At 41.1% G+C, this 17,942-nt stretch overlaps 1 protein-coding gene and 1 long non-coding RNA gene across 2 annotated transcripts; both read left to right on the top strand.

Moving 5' to 3' along the window:
* The first annotated feature begins 14,676 nt into the window (after positions 1–14,676).
* LOC120439907 lies at positions 14,677–15,148 on the top strand. The gene is made up of 2 exons (XR_005612822.1): positions 14,677–14,822; positions 14,954–15,148. It is a non-coding gene; the product is annotated as an uncharacterized LOC120439907 (long non-coding RNA).
* A 2,086-nt stretch (positions 15,149–17,234) lies between these two features.
* On the top strand, positions 17,235–17,942 carry LOC116314881 (lymphocyte antigen 6D-like). The gene is made up of 3 exons (XM_031733022.2): positions 17,235–17,366; positions 17,503–17,613; positions 17,747–17,942. The coding sequence occupies exons 1-3, from the start codon at positions 17,318–17,320 to the stop codon at positions 17,851–17,853; spliced, it is 267 nt and encodes an 88-aa protein (XP_031588882.1). The 5' UTR covers positions 17,235–17,317; the 3' UTR covers positions 17,854–17,942.

Here is a 17,942-nt window from a genome sequence, read left to right as displayed (position 1 = left end):
CCTCAACCGCCAATGCACCAAATGTTACGGGTTCGAAATTGAGGACGAGAGTAAAACAATGATGGTCCAGAAGAGGTCAATCAAACAATTGATTTTAATGAATGCACGCAGCGTGGAGAGGTGCAAACTGCAAAGCAGTTGTACATCTCTACCCAAATTACACTCTAGATTGCTTTTATAACATCAGGGTATTGTAACGCCCCTTCTTGCGTTTACAAGCACATAATTTGCATGTACAGAACATTCATGTATTTTAAGAATTAACTGCAACATAGAGGTTCCTCCTTGTGGCATACTCTTAAGAATATGGTGATGATCTAAGGCCTTTGAGGTCACCATGGGCTGGACATCCTTCCGTCACCTGTAACTAGGCAAACTCAAATGCAACAAGAAGCTGAATACATTCAGGCCTTTGCTCAGGTACTATTTTACTGTACCAATATACTCAGCATATGAGTTATGATATATATATATTTAACTCAATCATTTTAAAGTAGTTATAACTGCACCTGTAATAAACATGTTAATATTTGCTTATGATAACCCCTATAATATAAATTATACCATAATGCCAGCAGCTTCAATAAACACTTTGATGAAATGATAATTAATGCAATGATAAGATGATGGTTATGTAAAATAATCCCTGTAATTCCACAGTCTTCACACTCATCTCCACGAACCCTAAAAAGTGGGTCTCACTTTGCTCATATAATGCCAGGAGTGTCTCCATATTCCACAAAAGTCTATGCAGACATGTAACAGTATCCCATATTCATATAAATATTATTAATATTATAACAAAAGCTGTCACCAACACAATTGTCCCAAGTGCTTTTGTTTTTTTTTTAAACAGGATTTTCAAGTAGAGGATTTCCTATAGCTTATTTTTTAAATATTTTGTACACAATAACAGAATAATTTCAGAAAAACACAAAATGACTGGTGTCAATATTATTTGCCCCACAAAAAGGTTCCTTTTCATTGAGCTGGGCAATGATGTGCTTGAACTTTGTAATGTGCAAAGCTTTTAAAATCAAGTTAAAACTGTGACCCAACAGTATAAAGGTAAAAGTTCGAGCTGTCACTCGACAAAGCATCATGCCAAAACAAACAAAATGAGTTTAGACTTGAGAAAAAGAATTGTTGATGCTAACAAAGCAGGAGAAGATATACAGAGTTTTCGCAATGTTTCCAAGTGTGACAAACTGGAGTGAGAAGAAATTCAAAGAGAGCCACACAGTACAGAACAAGCCTGGCAGAGGCAGGAATCGAGAGAGTTCAAAGACTCTGGAAAGAAAACTAGTAAGAGATGTGTTTAAAGACTAATAAAAATGCTAAGACACGAGTGAATAACTTAGTCAAGTCAGGAATTGTAGTCTGGAAGAGGACAATCACTAGAAGCCTGCACAGGAATGGACTGCAAGATTGCAAACCAAGAAAAACTCGACTTCTGCAAAACAGACACCTTCATACCAGACTGAAGTATAGATTAGATTAGAGATTAGATGAAACTTTATTAATCCCTCGGTGGGTTCCTCCGGAAATACCGTTTCCAGTAGCACAGCACCGACAGAAGTTGCATGTTACAGAGTTGGAATACCAAATAAAGGGAATGAGAGTAAGGATATGAGCATAAATATACCATATATACACATATATAAATACAGAACATATAATAGGGTTAAATAGGAATACCAGTGGTTTGCACATTTGACTGAGTCTATTGCACAGTCGAATATCACAAAAAAAATATTGCAAATATTGCACAGTGAAAAAAAGCACTACAGCTCAGTTGTTCCCGCCCTCATTTGTCCTCCTGTTCCCCTCCCTCTCCCTCCAACGAGGAGTTAACTAGAGCAACACCCAGGCTGGAATATGGCCAAAATATTTTACTCAAGAAATCACTTAACTAGAACGTGTCTGACAAAGTGAAGTTGACTAAAAGATCTCAGAAAGCAACATCATGGACATCTAAAGAAACAGCTAAGAAACACTGAACTCTATCAGTCTGGAAAGGGTTACAAACAATGTTCCCTATAAGCTGCGCACGTGCGCAATTGCGCACTGCTGGCACGGTCTCTGCGCACAAAAAATCTGTGTTGCGCACAAAGAAAATTAACCTGAATTGAAATTAAAATTAATACTTTAACAATTCTGTTTTGCAGTGTTAGTCAGTGAGTGACTGGCTGCTCCCATATTGTATTAGAAGATGCCACCTTATCCCATAGTCCAGCCAATAATGCGATTTACATTCGTATATACGCAGCTAATCAACGTGGTTGACAGGCTATGACAGCGTCCTTATGTGCCGACACCGGTGTTTTAGCTGGCAAAGCGGCGTGGCTGATGTGGAGTGAAGCCACGTTAATGACAACGTGTACAACCGTTGGAGATGTGAACAGGACAGACAGAACAATTGATGGAAAAAGTGTGGACTTTATACCAGTTTTTAAATTGTGTTGATAGGCCACGTAAAACCAGAGTTGTGATTAAAAAAAAATATGCACTGTTTGGTTTTCTTCCTGAATACTGTCATTGTTTATATTTACTGCGGAATAAACGGTAAAACAGCGTTTTATAAGAAAAAAGGCTCGAAAGCACTCTCCGCCTGTGAGCAAAAACAAACTCCACCCCCCTCTCCCTTTCCTATTCGTCCAAAAAAGTACCATGTTGACCAATCAAAAAATGATATGGCAACGTGGCATCTAGTTGTTAAGAAACGGGGGGAAGTTTTAGGAGTGACGGCGGTGCTTTGATATGTGAGAGATTTGCGACGTTTAGCGCAAATCTTGTGTAGTTAGTGTGTAGTGTAGTTTTGTTGTGTGTGTCAGAACAATGAGGCGGCTGCTGAACGTTACAGGTGTTACAGGAGTGATACATCTGCTGTTGTCAGGCCTGCAGGTATCAGGCTGTTGTTCTCCTTTATCTCATAGGGGACAGAAATTATTTTTTGGAGTGGCACAAATAATTTGTGTGGCATCAGATTTGATGCAGAACAGCTGATTGTTCTGTAAATAGTTTGAAATGTTTTTAAATAAACGCCTTGGCTGCATTTAAAAAAAAAAAATAGCTGCAAAACTCTTTGTTGTTTGCCAAACTGAGTTACTTTTTGAAGAAGTAACTATATAATTAATTGCCCAACATTGGTCATTATATACTGTATTTTGCAGACAGAGAGTTACAGGACTCTCTCCCAGACCACAGACTCATAATACAAGTCAGAGCTTTTTTAAAAGAGAGAAAGTTGTGTTTTCAAAACTGGAGTTCAAGTTATTTTTACTTCCAATACTGTTAACATACTACACAGGTCAATGACTAGATTTTTTACACATTTTCATTGTAAGTGGGCTTAAGCAGTTAATTAAAAGTAGTCTAACATAAATGTAAATGCTGTAATTTGATTATTTTAATAAACCATGTAAGTTGGATGGATTAGATATCGGCGCGACCACAGTGCACACGCCTGATGTCGCTCACAGTGGTCCAAGGATCGCTCACGGAGTTTGTGTGTTCGCTCAGACACGTGAAAAATTAGAGGAACATTGGTTACAAAGGCATTTCAAACGCTTTGGGAATCGAACCACGATGAGGGCCATTATCCAGAAAATGTGGAAAACCTGAAGGCCTCACTTGTCTCATTTAATGTGCCCTGAAGCTCAAGTGCACCAGGACAATAATGCAAAACACAGCAGCAAGATCATCTCTGAATGGCGCAAAAAAACAAAATGGAGGTTTTGGCCTGGTCAAAGTGCAGACTGGAATCAGATTGAGATGATTTAGCATGACCTTAAAAACTCAGCCTATGCTAGAAAAAGTGGCCGAATTAAAACAATTCTGCAAAGAAGAGTGGACCAAAATTCCTCCACAGCGCTGTAAAACACTCATCACCAGTTATTGCAAATGCTTGATTGCAGTTCTTGCTCGATGACAAAACCACTTATTAGGTTTAGAAGGATATTACTTTTTCACATGAGGTAAAGTTGGAGAGCTTTTTTCCAAACTAAAATGAAACCATCATTTAAAAAACTACAATCTGTATTTACTCTGACCATCTGTGTTAAAATTTGAAATTGGAAACATGTAAGTGTAACAAACATGTTAAAACATAAGAAATCAGGAAGGGCAAAAAAAAAAAGCTTTCTGCTAAAAAAGATTGAGAGCAGAAGTTTTTGCACTGCATTTTAAATGAAGATATATTGCATTTATTTGCAATTAAAGACAGACAGAGCAGAAAGTGTGTTACTGTTTTACATCCACAGACACACAAGAAAAGAAGCAGGCAACATGAGGTCTCATCAAGTTATGGCAATTTTATTTGTGTATTTAAGTACATGTATTCAGAATAAAGTTTTTAAAAACAAACAAACGTCCCAAGTAAAGTATGGGGGATTTTTAGGAGGAGAGGGACGGTGAAAGAGAAAGTGGGTTAAAGGTGAGAGGTGAGGGTAGAGAAGATGAGAGAGAGAGAGAAGAAGGATGGGGTGAAAGAAAGGTGGAGAGACGGGAAGGAAGAAGATGCTGCTGGGTCAGTTTTTCTCAGCAGTCTGCTCCAGAATCCACTCCTGTCCTCGGCTTTCTTTTCTTTTTCTTTTGCCTTCAGCTCTTTTACGGTTTTTTTAGCTGCTCCTCGGCATCTTGAAATTTTTCTTTCAGCTGCTGTTTGGCCAGTTTCCTTTCTGTTTGAGGAGCTCTTTAGCTTCCTGTTTGTGCTTTTTATTTCTTTAAGTGCATCTTTGCAGTCTTTCTTGGTCACCTCAGAGCCTGTCATTTCTTTCTTGAATACCTTCACCTCAAGTTTCTCTTCTGCAAGTTCTTCTTGCACTTTCATCAGTTCCTTCTTCAGAGTTTCACTTTCCTGTTTTGCCTCCCATTTTCCATGTGTCTCTTTTTCTAGAGCGTCTTGTGTTTCCAGCAACTTCTTCTTCATGTTTTGAGTGTAACTCTTTGTATCTTCCATTTCTTTCTCTGCTTCCTGTAGTTTAATTTTCTCTCCTCCAACACTTTTGAGCTTCCAGCAATTCTTTCTTGATATTTTCACTCTCATTTTCTGCCTCATGTTGACCTTTTTTCTCCTCTTCAAGTTCTTGCTTTACATGCAGTAATTCCTTTCTCAGTATTTCAGCTTCAGCCATTGCATTTTCAGCCTCTTGTGTTGCCAACTGCATTTTCCTTTTTTCCTCTTCAAAAGCTTTCTGCACCTCCTGTAATTCCTGCATCACATTTTCTGCCTCCTTCTTTGCAGTTTGATATTTATTTTTGGCTTCTTGTGCTGTGGTTTTCACTTCCTCCAGTGTTTTTTGAGCTTCCAACAGTCCTTTCTTGATATTTTCATTCTCATTTTCTGCCTGTTGTTTTCCCATTTTCTCTCCTTTAAGTCTTAGACTTACATGCAGTAATTCCTTCAATACTATTTCAGTTTCAAACTTGGAATTTTTAGCTTCTCCTCTTGATTTTTCTGCCTCTTCTTTTAATTTGACATTTTCAGCCTGTATTTTTGAAATTCCTCTTGTAGGTTAGTCAGCTCAGACTGTACTGTACCATATGGTGAAGCACTCACCAAGCCTCTTCTTGATCTCCCTTGATTCATTTTGGCCCTTTAAACAAAGAAACCAACGTATTGTGGAGAAGGGAAGTTTTCAATGGTTTTTTTTTTCCTCAACTGTCGTTTGTCCTGCACAGAGATGCTGCTGTAGATGTGTCTCTAGCCGTGTCTGGATACAATGAAAAATGCTGTAACTAAGTGCTTGTGTTGCACAGTTCTTCTAAACATTCCATTTCATGCATGCGCCGCCCACATTGTCAGGAAGGTCAGGTGCTGCATCACCAAATGCTGCTCCCGTTGCCTAGCAATAACAGCTGTTTACTTTTTGGGGTCTGGTTCATTATTTAATAAAGAAAACATGTCCAAGTATTGCAACCATGGTGCTGAGGCTCAGCGCATATTCTAGCCTGCTGTGTGGGTGGACAACCCGTTCTCACTCCCGAGGCGTAAAATACTGACGATTTGTCACGTCCCTCGGTTGAAATATAAACAATGACAGTATTCAGGAAGAAAACCAAACATTGCATATTTTTTTAAATCACAGCTCTGGTTTTACGTGGCCTATCAACACAATTTAAAAACTGGTATGAAGTCCACACTTTTTCCATCAATTGTTCCGTCTGTCCTGTTCACATCTCCAATGGTTGTACACGTTGTCATTAACGTGGCTTCACTCCACATCAGCCACGCCGCTTTGCCAGCTAAAACACCGGTGTCGGCACATAAGGACGCTGTCATAGCCTGTCAACCACGTTGATTAGCTGCGTATATACGAATGTAAATCGCATTATTGGCTGGACTATGGGATAAGGTGGCATCTTCTAATACAATATGGGAGCAGCCAGTCACTCACTGACTAACACTGCAAAACAGAATTGTTAAAGTATTAATTTTAATTTCAATTCAGGTTAATTTTCTTTGTGCGCAACACAGATTTTTTGTGCGCAGAGACCGTGCCAGCAGTGCGCAATTGCGCACGTGCACAGCTTATAGGGAACATTGTTTGTAACCCTTTCCAGACTGATAGAGTTCAGTGTTTCTTAGCTGTTTCTTTAGATGTCCATGATGTTGCTTTCTGAGATCTTTTAGTCAACTTCACTTTGTCAGACACGTTCTAGTTAAGTGATTTCTTGAGTAAAATATTTTGGCCATATTCCAGCCTGGGTGTTGCTCTAGTTAACTCCTCGTTGGAGGGGAGAGGAGGGGAACAGGAGGACAAATGAGGGCGGGAACAACTGAGCTGTAGTGCTTTTTTTCACTGTGCAATATTTGCAATATTTTTTTTGTGATATTCGACTGTGCAATAGACTCAGTCAAATGTGCAAACCACTGGTATTCCTATTTAACCCTATTATATGTTCTGTATTTATATATGTGTATATATGGTATATTTATGCTCATATCCTTACTCTCATTCCCTTTATTTGGTATTCCAACTCTGTAACATGCAACTTCTGTCGGTGCTGTGCTACTGGAAACGGTATTTCCCGGAGGAACCCACCCGAGGGATTAATAAAGTTTCATCTAATCTCTAATCTAATCTATACTTCAGTCTGGTATGAAGGTGTCTGTTTTGCAGAAGTCGGGTTTTTCTTGGTTTGCAATCTTGCAGTCCATTCCTGTGCAGGCTTCTAGTGATTGTCTTCTTCCAGACTACAATTCCTGACTTGACTAAGTTATTCACTCGTGTCTTAGCATTTTTTATTAGTCTTTAAACACATCTCTTACTAGTTTTCTTTCCAGAGTCTTTGAACTCTCTCGATTCCTGCCTCTGCCAGGCTTGTTCTGTACTGTGTGGCTCTCTTTGAATTTCTTCTCACTCCAGTTTGTCACACTTGGAAACATTGAAAAAACTCTGTATATCTTCTCCTGCTTTGTTAGCATCAACAATTCTTTTTCTCAAGTCTAAACTCATTTTGTTTGTTTTTGGCATGATGCTTTGTCGAGTGACAGCTCGAACTTTTACCTTTATACTGTTGGGTCACAGTTTTAACTTGATTTTAAAAGCTTTGCACATTACAAAGTTCAAGCACATCATTGCCCAGCTCAATGAAAAGGAACCTTTTTGTGGGGCAAATAATATTGACACCAGTCATTTTGTGTTTTTCTGAAATTATTCTGTTATTGTGTACAAAATATTTAAAAAATAAGCTATAGGAAATCCTCTACTTGAAAATCCTGTTTAAAAAAACAAAAGCACTTGGGACAATTGTGTTGGTGACAGCTTTTGTTATAATATTAATAATATTTATATGAATATGGGATACTGTTACATGTCTGCATAGACTTTTGTGGAATATGGAGACACTCCTGGCATTATATGAGCAAAGTGAGACCCATTTTTAGGGTTCGTGGAGATGAGTGTGAAGACCCAAACAATCCCTGTCAATGATGGAGAAGCTTTGATGAAAACATTTGGTAAAAACTTTTCTCCTCACTCATGTTGCCCACCAGTGATTTCTAGCTGTCCACACACACAGCAGGCTAGAATATGCGCTGAGCCTCAGCACCATGGTTGCAATACTTGGACATGTTTTCTTTATTAAATAATGAACCAGACCCCAAAAAGTAAACAGCTGTTATTGCTAGGCAACGGGAGCAGCATTTGGTGATGCAGCACCTGACCTTCCTGACAATGTGGGCGGAGCATGCATGAAATGGAATGTTTAGAAGAACTGTGCAACACAAGCACTTAGTTACAGCATTTTTCATTGTATCCAGACACGGCTAGAGACACATCTACAGCAGCATCTCTGTGCAGGACAAACGACAGTTGAGGAAAAAAAAAAAACATTGAAAACTTCCCTTCTCCACAATACGTTGGTTTCTTTGTTTAAAGGGCCAAAATGAATCAAGGGAGATCAAGAAGAGGCTTGGTGAGTGCTTCACTATACGTTACAGTACAGTCTGAGCTGACTAACCTACAAGAGGAATTTCAAAAAATACAGGCTGAAAATGTCAAATTAAAAGAAGAAGCAGAAAAATCAAGAGGAGAAGCTAAAAATTCCAAGTTTGAAACTGAAATAGTATTGAAGGAATTGCTGCATGTAAGTCTAAGACTTAAAGGAGAAAATGGGAAAACAACAGGCAGAAAATGAGAATGAAAATATCAAGAAAGGACTTTGGAAGCTCAAAAACACTGGAGGAAGTGAAAACCACAGCACAAGAAGCCAAAATAAATATCAAACTGCAAAGAAGGAGGCAGAAAATGTGATGCAGGAATTACAGGAGGTGCAGAAAGCTTTTGAAGAGGAAAAAAGGAAAATGCAGTTGGCAACACAAGAGGCTGAAAATGCAATGGCTGAAGCTGAAATACTGAGAAAGGAATTACTGCATGTAAAGCAAGAACTTGAAGAGGAGAAAAAGGTAAACATGAGGCAGAAAATGAGAGTGAAAATATCAAGAAAGAATTGCTGGAAGCTCAAAAGTGTTGGAGGAAGAGAAAATTAAACTACAGGAAGCAAAGAAAGAAATGGAAGATACAAAGAGTTACACTCAAAACATGAAGAAGAAGTTGCTGGAAACACAAGACGCTCTAGAAAAAGAGACACATGGAAAATGGGAGGCAAAACAGGAAAGTGAAACTCTGAAGAAGGAACTGATGAAAGTGCAAGAAGAACTTGCAGAAGAGAAAATTGAGGTGAAGGTATTCAAGAAAGAAATGACAGGCTCTGAGGTGACCAAGAAAGACTGCAAAGATGCACTTAAAGAAATAAAAAAGCACAAAAAGGAAGCTAAAGAGCTCCTCAAACAGAAAGGGAAACTGGCCAAACAGCAGCTGAAAGAAAAATTTCAAGATGCCGAGGAGAAGCTAAAAAACCTTAAAAGAGCTGAAGGCAAAAGAAAAAGAAAAGAAAGCCGAGGACAGGAGTGGATTCTGGAGCAGACTGCTGAGAAAAACTGACCCAGCAGCATCTTCTTCCTTCCCGTCTCTCCACCTTTCTTTCACCCCATCCTTCTTCTCTCTCTCTCTCTCATCTTCTCTACCCTCACCTCTCACCTTTAACCCACTTTCTCTTTCACCGTCCCTCTCCTCCTAAAAATCCCCCCATACTTTACTTGGGACGTTTGTTTGTTTTTTAAAAACTTTATTCTGAATACATGTACTTAAATACACAAATAAAATTGCCATAACTTGATGAGACCTCATGTTGCCTGCTTCTTTTCTTGTGTGTCTGTGGATGTAAAACAGTAACACACTTTCTGCTCTGTCTGTCTTTAATTGCAAATAAATGCAATATATCTTCATTTAAAAATGCAGTGCAAAAAACTTCTGCTCTCAATCTTTTTTTAGCAGAAAGCTTTTTTTTGCCCCTTCCTGATTTCTTATGTTTTAACATGTTTGTTACACTTACATGTTTCCAATTTCAAATTTTAACACAGATGGTCAGAGTAAATACAGATTGTAGTTTTTTAAATGATGGTTTCATTTAGTTTGGGAAAAAAGCTCTCCAACTTTACCTCATGTGAAAAAGTAATATCCTTCTAAACCTAATAAGTGGTTTTGTCATCGAGCAAGAACTGCAATCAAGCATTTGCAATAACTGGTGATGAGTGTTTTACAGCGCTGTGGAGGAATTTTGGTCCACTCTTCTTTGCAGAATTGTTTTAATTCGGCCACTTTTTCTAGCATAGGCTGAGTTTTTAAGGTCATGCTACATCATCTCAATCTGATTCCAGTCTGCACTTTGACCAGGCCAAAACCTCCATTTTGTTTTTTGCGCCATTCAGAGATGATCTTGCTGCTGTGTTTTGCATTATTGTCCTGGTGCACTTGAGCTTCAGGGCACATTAAATGAGACAAGTGAGGCCTTCAGGTTTTCTACATTTTCTGGATAATGGCCCTCATCGTGGTTCGATTCCCAAAGCGTTTGAAATGCCTTTGTAACCAGTGTTCCCTCTAATTTTTCACGTGTCTGAGCGAACACACAAACTCCGTGAGCGATCCCTTGGACCACTGTGAGCGACATCCATTGTGTAGTAGACTCAGAATGAGAAGACACAACATCATCACAGATAACTTTTTCTCCTCTTGCCCAGTGTGTCCTGGAGACACTATTATGAGGAGTCTACAGTAGGACAAGGCAGACATCCTTGCTCTGATGAAGGCTTCTGAGGTTTACAGCATAGAGTTTAAATTCACTGGCAGCCTTACTATGGTCAGTTATATCAGGAAGAAAGGACTGGCTATTGTATTTCTGAAAACAATTTATCACAGCAAAATGGTGAATGAAAACACCAGAAAGTGAAAAAACACAGTTGATCACTTTCTACAACAAGACCAAGGAGGTATAGACACCCTGGACAAGATGGTTGGCACCTCAACCTGCCAGTGTAAAAGATTGGCCCTTAACATTGACACCCTGAAAGCCTACACCTTTTTCTGCGCAGCATCCAGATGTTTAAGAATGGTATCATCAGTGCATGACACCTCTTTCTCACTGAGCTCTCAAAGGAGCTTTCCACAACATAAATGAGTTGACTGGGAATTTTTACCCAACTGCAAATCCCAACCAGTGATGCAATGGGAAGGTGTGGGGGTGACAAAAGCCACAACTTGGGCAAAGGAAAAAAGCAGACAAGGCCAAACAAAGCCAACAAAATTTCAGATCCAAGTGATGAAGATCTTAACATCAGCAGTTGGTACAGGAAATGCAATCGACCTGTGTGCAGGGATTCCAGCCAGACTTTGTCACAACTCCATACAGTGAGGGGACAAGGCAAAAAAAGAGAGAGGAACTGTTTAGACACACACACACACACACACACACACACACACACACACACACACACACACACACACACACACACACACACACACACACCTGTATTCTCTGCCCGGTGAAGCAGGACAGCAGGAGGTCTGAGTGACTCGGCAAGTTGGAGCCAGTCACGTAGTCAGCACCGCAGAGGAGCAACGCACCTGAGAGACGCAGGAAATGGTTTAATGATGTCATTATTAATATTATCAATGAATTGTATTATTATTATTAATGTTATCATTATCATTAACGTGATGGTTGCCTCCTCGCCCTCTGAGCTGCAGCTGGTGACTGTTTACCTTTGTGGCTCGGCTGGATTCTCCTCTGCAGGCAGCTGAACTCTTCTCTTTGACACTCTGACGGGGAGCTGATGGAGACAGACGGACAGGAAGGAAGGACGTTTGCTGTGAGTGTGTGTGGACATGAGGACTGCGTGATAACAGCAGCATATTCTGCATAACTACAGCTCACAGAAGACAGTTTATAGCATCAGTGTGAGAGTGAGCCGAGCTGAAGGCACTCGGTCATGCTCTGCTTTGTTTCATGGAACAGCAGCAGCTTTCAGTGAGTCCTCCACTTTAACTGTTCACCATATGTAGAATCATCCTACGTGGAGTCTGAGGACTTTCATAGATGATACGTACACTTTGTTTTCTTTATATGAAAACATCCAGCTGTGTGCACCGGGCCCCAGAGACCCACTCAGGGTTAGAATTCATCAGTGGGTTTGCCTTCATAATCCAGCTTCAACACCCGAAAACACTTTAAAGAGAAAACCTGACAAAATACTGAGACGTGACAAATTTACTCAGACTTGTCTGCTACAAATGTGTGTATGAGTGTGTGTGTGTGTGTCTGTGTGTGAGTGTGAGTGTGAGTGTGTGTGTGTGTGTGTGTGTGTGTGTGTGTGTGTGTGTGTGTGTGTGTGTGTGTGTGTGTGTGAGAGTTTCAAACAGCGTCGTTCTCGAAGCTCATCCCTGCTCTGTTCCTCTTCAAAGGCCCGTTTCAGGATCAGGACTCAGGTTCTGGGTCAAAGATGGAGTTATGTTAGCGTAAGGCTCAGGGAAACTGTGGTCTGCACTCTAGGGTGTGGTGTCACCCTCTTTGCAGCTGAGTCCACTCAGTGATGAAGGAATGTGTCCTTACACTGGACCAGACTGGCTGCACTGGCAGCGTCTGAGCTTCTCTGTTGTGGTGATTGTTCCTGTTTTTGGTGGAAGCCGCAGCTTTGACGTCTCTTTAAGATGAATAATCATAAAAGACCTTTAATGACTGAACATCAGCCCAGCGACATGCCTACGTGTGCATGTGTGTGCATGTGTGTGCCTGCGTGTGCATGCCTGTGCCTGCGTGCACTCGCTCATGTCCCCAGCAGTACGTCTGCAGGTGACGGGCTGCTCAGCTGTGGGGATAGTGGAAGCAGAGCAGTTATGTGTACATACAAAGATTTCTGGATTTATTAGGAAGATGCTAATAATGAGTAAACCATGCACTTGCTGGGAGACCGTATGCATGGCTCTTACTGATAGCTTGAGTTCATCTTTCATGCTCTGCTTCCTTAAATAGCAGCTTATGAAGTGCAGTTTCAGAACAGCACCACAAGGTGGAACCGCCTTCACCTGAGTGCTGCTGAGCTGGAGGGCACAGCACTGATGAGACAGTCATATATTTTATTCTGAAGCTCTTCCTGATGTCGACCAGCTCTATGATAAATCATTAAAACTTTACTATCTTATATAAAGTCCAGGATTTCTTTCATTTTAGTTTAAAGCGGTTTGATTTCATCGGGCTTTTCATGACTCATCTTCTTGGCCCTGTGGTGGAAACACAGGTCACCGTGTGCTGCTGGGACGTTCAGCCCTGAGAAGAAGATCCTCATTCAGTGACGAGCACATTTCCACCCAGAACAGAATAAAATAAAATAAAGCTTCCACTTCACTGATTTCAGAGTGGGCCATAATGGCTCCTGGTGCTCTTCATCCATCTAATTTCCCCTCATCAGGAAGTCCTCCAAACCTCAGAGTGACGATTCTTCAGTTAGCCAGTCACTCAGTGACCATCTCAGTCTAATGGCAGATGCACCTCTTTCATGTGTCCTGATGCAGTTGCCTTGGTGACCGGCCTCATCCTGGCAGCTCTTCAGCATCACTGCTACACCTCTGCTCGTTAATGTGAGCACCTTGTAGTGTTATTGATACAACGTGTGTGTGTGTGTGTGTGTGTGTGTGTGTGTGGTGCATGCTGTTAGCTTGCGCGCAGGCCCTCCAGGTGTCCAGCTCCACGGACAGCTGCTCGATCTTCAGAGGGACACACACCTCTCGCCGCTTCAGCAGCTGACTGAGAAACACAAAGAAACACGTTCACAGACGCTGGCGTGCAGCGGCAGAAGGATCAAAAACAATCATCGATGATAATTTCAAATCAAAAGCCGATATTAGCTGACGTCACTGCGCACATTTCATATCTGTTCTTGTTTCTGGAATGAATCAGGAGATGCTGAACGTTGATTTTGATCAAGGAAAAATGTAAACCTGTCTGAATCCTCCCTTAGTTATGCTGCAATAGACGTAGGCTGCCGGGGGATTCCCATGATGCATTGAGTTTTTCCTTTCCAGTCACCTTTCTCACTCACTATGTGTTAATAGACCTCTCTGCATCGAATCATATCTGTTATTAATCTCTGTCTCTCTTCCACAGCATGTCTTTATCCTCTCTTCCTTCTCTCACCCCAACCGGTCGCAGCAGATGGCCCCGCCCCTCCCTGAGCCTGGTTCTGCCGGAGGTTTCTTCCTGTTAAAAGGGAGTTTTTCCTTCCCACTGTCGCCAAAGTGCTTGCTCATAGGGGGTCATATGATTGTTGGGTTTTTCTCTGTATGTATTATTGTAGGGTCTACCTTACAGTATAAAGCACTATGAGGTGACTGTTGTTGTGATTTGATGCTGTATAAATAAAATTGAATTGAATTGTAGTACTCCAAAGCTTCAGCTAAGGTTTAAACCAGGGGTGTCAAACATAAAGCCCGGGGGCCAGAAGGGGCCTGGCAGAGACTCCAATCTGGCCCTTCGGACGGATTTTGAAAATGTAAAGGAGGGCGTACATGTTGGAATTTCAACTATGTTACAACTTTTCCTACTGATGTTTTAGTTTCCTCTTAAAACTAAAATTGTAAAAATTACATTACAAAACGTAAATAAACTAAAGACATTCAGGGACATTGATGCTAAACCAACGTAATGAAGTAACATAAACAGAAAGGATGTTTTATGATCGTGTACCAGACAAACTGCTGTTTTTCACAGTCGGTCACAGTAAAAACATTAATGTGGATTAACAAAAACTTTCTGTGAGTGAACCGTTGGGCTGCTGGTGACGGCTGAAGGTGATTCTTTGACGTGTTTTGCAGGTGAAGCCTTGGAGTGTCACTGTGGAGGCCAGAAGTTCTGTTCAAGCCCTGTGGAGACGTGCTCCAGCTCTAAAGATGTCTGCTCTACTCTCGTCATCACTTCTGGGCCGGGTAAGTCTCGCCTTCCTTTGCTGTGACATTTGTCCAAAGGAAAGAGAACAAATGCATTGCTGGACCGACTCACGGGCACTGTGAGCGGTTGGGATGATGTGATGGTCACTTCTGTCCTTTGATTTTCACAGTGGTAACGCACACAAGGGCTGCTTGAAGTCGCTGGCCTGCAGGATCCTGAATCGTCCGCCCGTGATGACTGTCAGCTGTTGCAGTTCTGATCTGTGCAACAGATAAACCGCTGCCATGCGGGACGTCGCCCGATTGGTCGACGGTCTGCTGCCGTGTGTTGTGTACTGTAGAACAATAAAGATCAGCTGACTGCATTTACTGTCTCTGCTCCATTTTATCATCAAACTGATTTATTTTCACTTTGAAATATTTCTGTCACATGTTACCATAAAGTGTCGTTACACGGTTAGCTCAGGTCGCTAATGATGAGACTTCAGGACGAGAAGCCCAGAAAACAGTGAGTGATGTCACAGTGGCCATGCCCATCGTTTATTTACAGTCTATGATGTCTCTCAACATTGAAACAGTGGCTTTGCTCGGACACAAGAGCCCACGGCCGCATCTGGAGACAGGGTGGCAAAATCAAAGCCTGTCTTTCAAACACATACGCAGGTGTTACATTATGGTAAAATGATTCAAATGCTGTAAGTTTACATGTTTTCACATACATATAGACTATAACTTAATTATTTTCTGCACCCCACATAATTAAACACTTTAGTTACATAAAACATGAATTTTGATGTTATGTACTGTGTAGCCTGTATAATAAATAAATATGTACCTAATAAGTATAAAATCCAGAAAGCTACACAACATGGGGCGGTTACTTTACAAACACAAGTCTAACTTCCGTTTCACGGTATTTGTTAGAAGAAAATCAAATTGTTGCTTAAATTTACACAAAATGTCAGAAATCTGCACCGTCATGAACAAAAATTTAAACCCAGTTTTTAATGATTTGTTGGTTAACCCTCTGAGGTCCAAAATATAAGAGGCCAGCTTTGACTCCTTTTGAGTTTACATTTGTATTTCACCTTCAAATTGTTTCATTTTATTTTCCTGCCTTGCTTGGTATCATTCTGTCCATCTCAACCTCACGCTGTCTGAATTTAGGTGTTTTGTCACTGATATACTGTGTTACTATTACTGATCTGAAATCACACAAAAAACTTAAAATCCTAGTAGTATGTTTTACTGTAAAAACCACAGACATGTTGAGTAAATTATTTGTATAACTTGAAATGCAAATATAAATTGTACATTTTGTAAATATATACAAGTATTTATCTAAAAATGCAGCCAATACACCTGGCCTTTTTAAATTTTGTACAACCATTTAAAAATATTACTAAAACTAAAATGAGACAACAATCAGGTGTCACAATAAGATGCCCCAAAATTATTTGTGCCAGTAAAAATGTGTTTGTCTGCCACAGGACAGAGGAGAACAGCACAGGGATGCACCTGCAGGCCTGACAGCAGCAGGTGTATCACTGCTCTGGGTTTCCACTGCAGTCTGCCTTTGTGACGTTCAGTCGTGGCCTCACTGACACACAAAACAAACAACGACTACACGCTAAAGGTCACAAATCTCCCACATCTCAAAACTCTCTCTCTCTCTCTCTCTCTGCCGTCACTCCCAAAACTTCCCACTGTTCCTAATCAACCAAATCCCACATGTTGACTTTTTCTTTCTCTACTGTTTTCGTTCTGTCCTTAGAAAATGCTTTTAAAAAAACGTGACAATAGTATTTAGAAAAAGCATGGCTGATATATACTTTTTTTAATCATCAGCTTAAATCATTCATGTGATTTGGAGGCACCGACACGTCCGTGGACCCCACAGGGTTAATAACACTCAGCTTTATTCCATTTCCAGAGTGTAACAACCAACCACCTGTGTGAAATCTGGAATTCCCGTGGTGTTCTTCAAAATGTGCTCTGGCACAATCATAAGCATCGGTTGCTACTGACAACAAGAAAAAAGCCGTTCTGCGCTGTGGGCTGAACCATTTGTTAATGGTTTGTGGGGGGGGGGCACTATGCAATATATTCAATTTAAGAATTTATATTCACTGTTAACTGTAACTACGCTCAAAGTGTTAATGCTATTTTATTAAACAACACTGTCATATGCAAACTAGGGCGGCACTTGGGGTGGCAAGAGATCATTTTAGGGTGGCACTTGCCACCCGATGCCACCCTTCTAGATCCGCCCCTGCAAGAGCCTGCGTTTAACCACACACTTTATCATCTTATTCATAAATAAGAACTCAGGAAAAGGGGAGGACTTTTAGAAAGTGTAAATATCAGCTGATGTCGACACCAACCTGCTCCCGTGGTTTCACACTTAATGCTAAACTGGATTTGTGGGTTTTCCCAAATTAGGCAAAAAGCAGAAATAAAAAGCCCAACAGAGAGATGGGATCATTGTCCAGGTGGGAAGTGTTTGTGGTTGAGCTTCCTTTTCTCACAGAAACATGAAGACTGTGATGCTCGCTGTGCTGCTGCTGCTGGCCGTCAGTCAGAGTGAGTTAACCTGCAGACCTGCTCTCTGTTCGTCTGTTTACATTTATTTGTTGTTTGTAAGACACTCTGTCGCGGTGTGAGTGAACCGTTGGGCTGCTGGTGACGGCTGAAGGTGATTCTTTGACGTGTTTTGCAGGTGAAGCCTTGGAGTGTCACTGTGGAGGCCAGAAGTTCTGTTCAAGCCCTGTGGAGACGTGCTCCAGCTCTAAAGATGTCTGCTCTACTCTCGTCATCACTTCTGGGCCGGGTAAGTCTCGCCTTCCTTTGCTGTGACATTTGTCCAAAGGAAAGAGAACAAATGCATTGCTGGACCGACTCACGGGCACTGTGAGCGGTTGGGATGATGTGTGATGGTCACTTCTGTCCTTTGATTTTCACAGTGGTAACGCACACAAAGGGCTGCTTGAAGTCGCTGGCCTGCAGGATCCTGAATCGTCCGCCCGTGATGACTGTCAGCTGTTGCAGTTCTGATCTGTGCAACAGATAAACCGCTGCCATGCGGGACGTCGCCCGATTGGTCGACGGTCTGCTGCCGTGTGTTGTGTACTGTAGAACAATAAAGATCAGCTGACTGCA

Source organism: Oreochromis aureus, linkage group 4, assembly GCF_013358895.1.
Source record: "Oreochromis aureus strain Israel breed Guangdong linkage group 4, ZZ_aureus, whole genome shotgun sequence".
NCBI lineage: Eukaryota > Metazoa > Chordata > Actinopteri > Cichliformes > Cichlidae > Oreochromis > Oreochromis aureus.
This window is presented reverse-complemented; position numbering and strand designations above follow the sequence as displayed.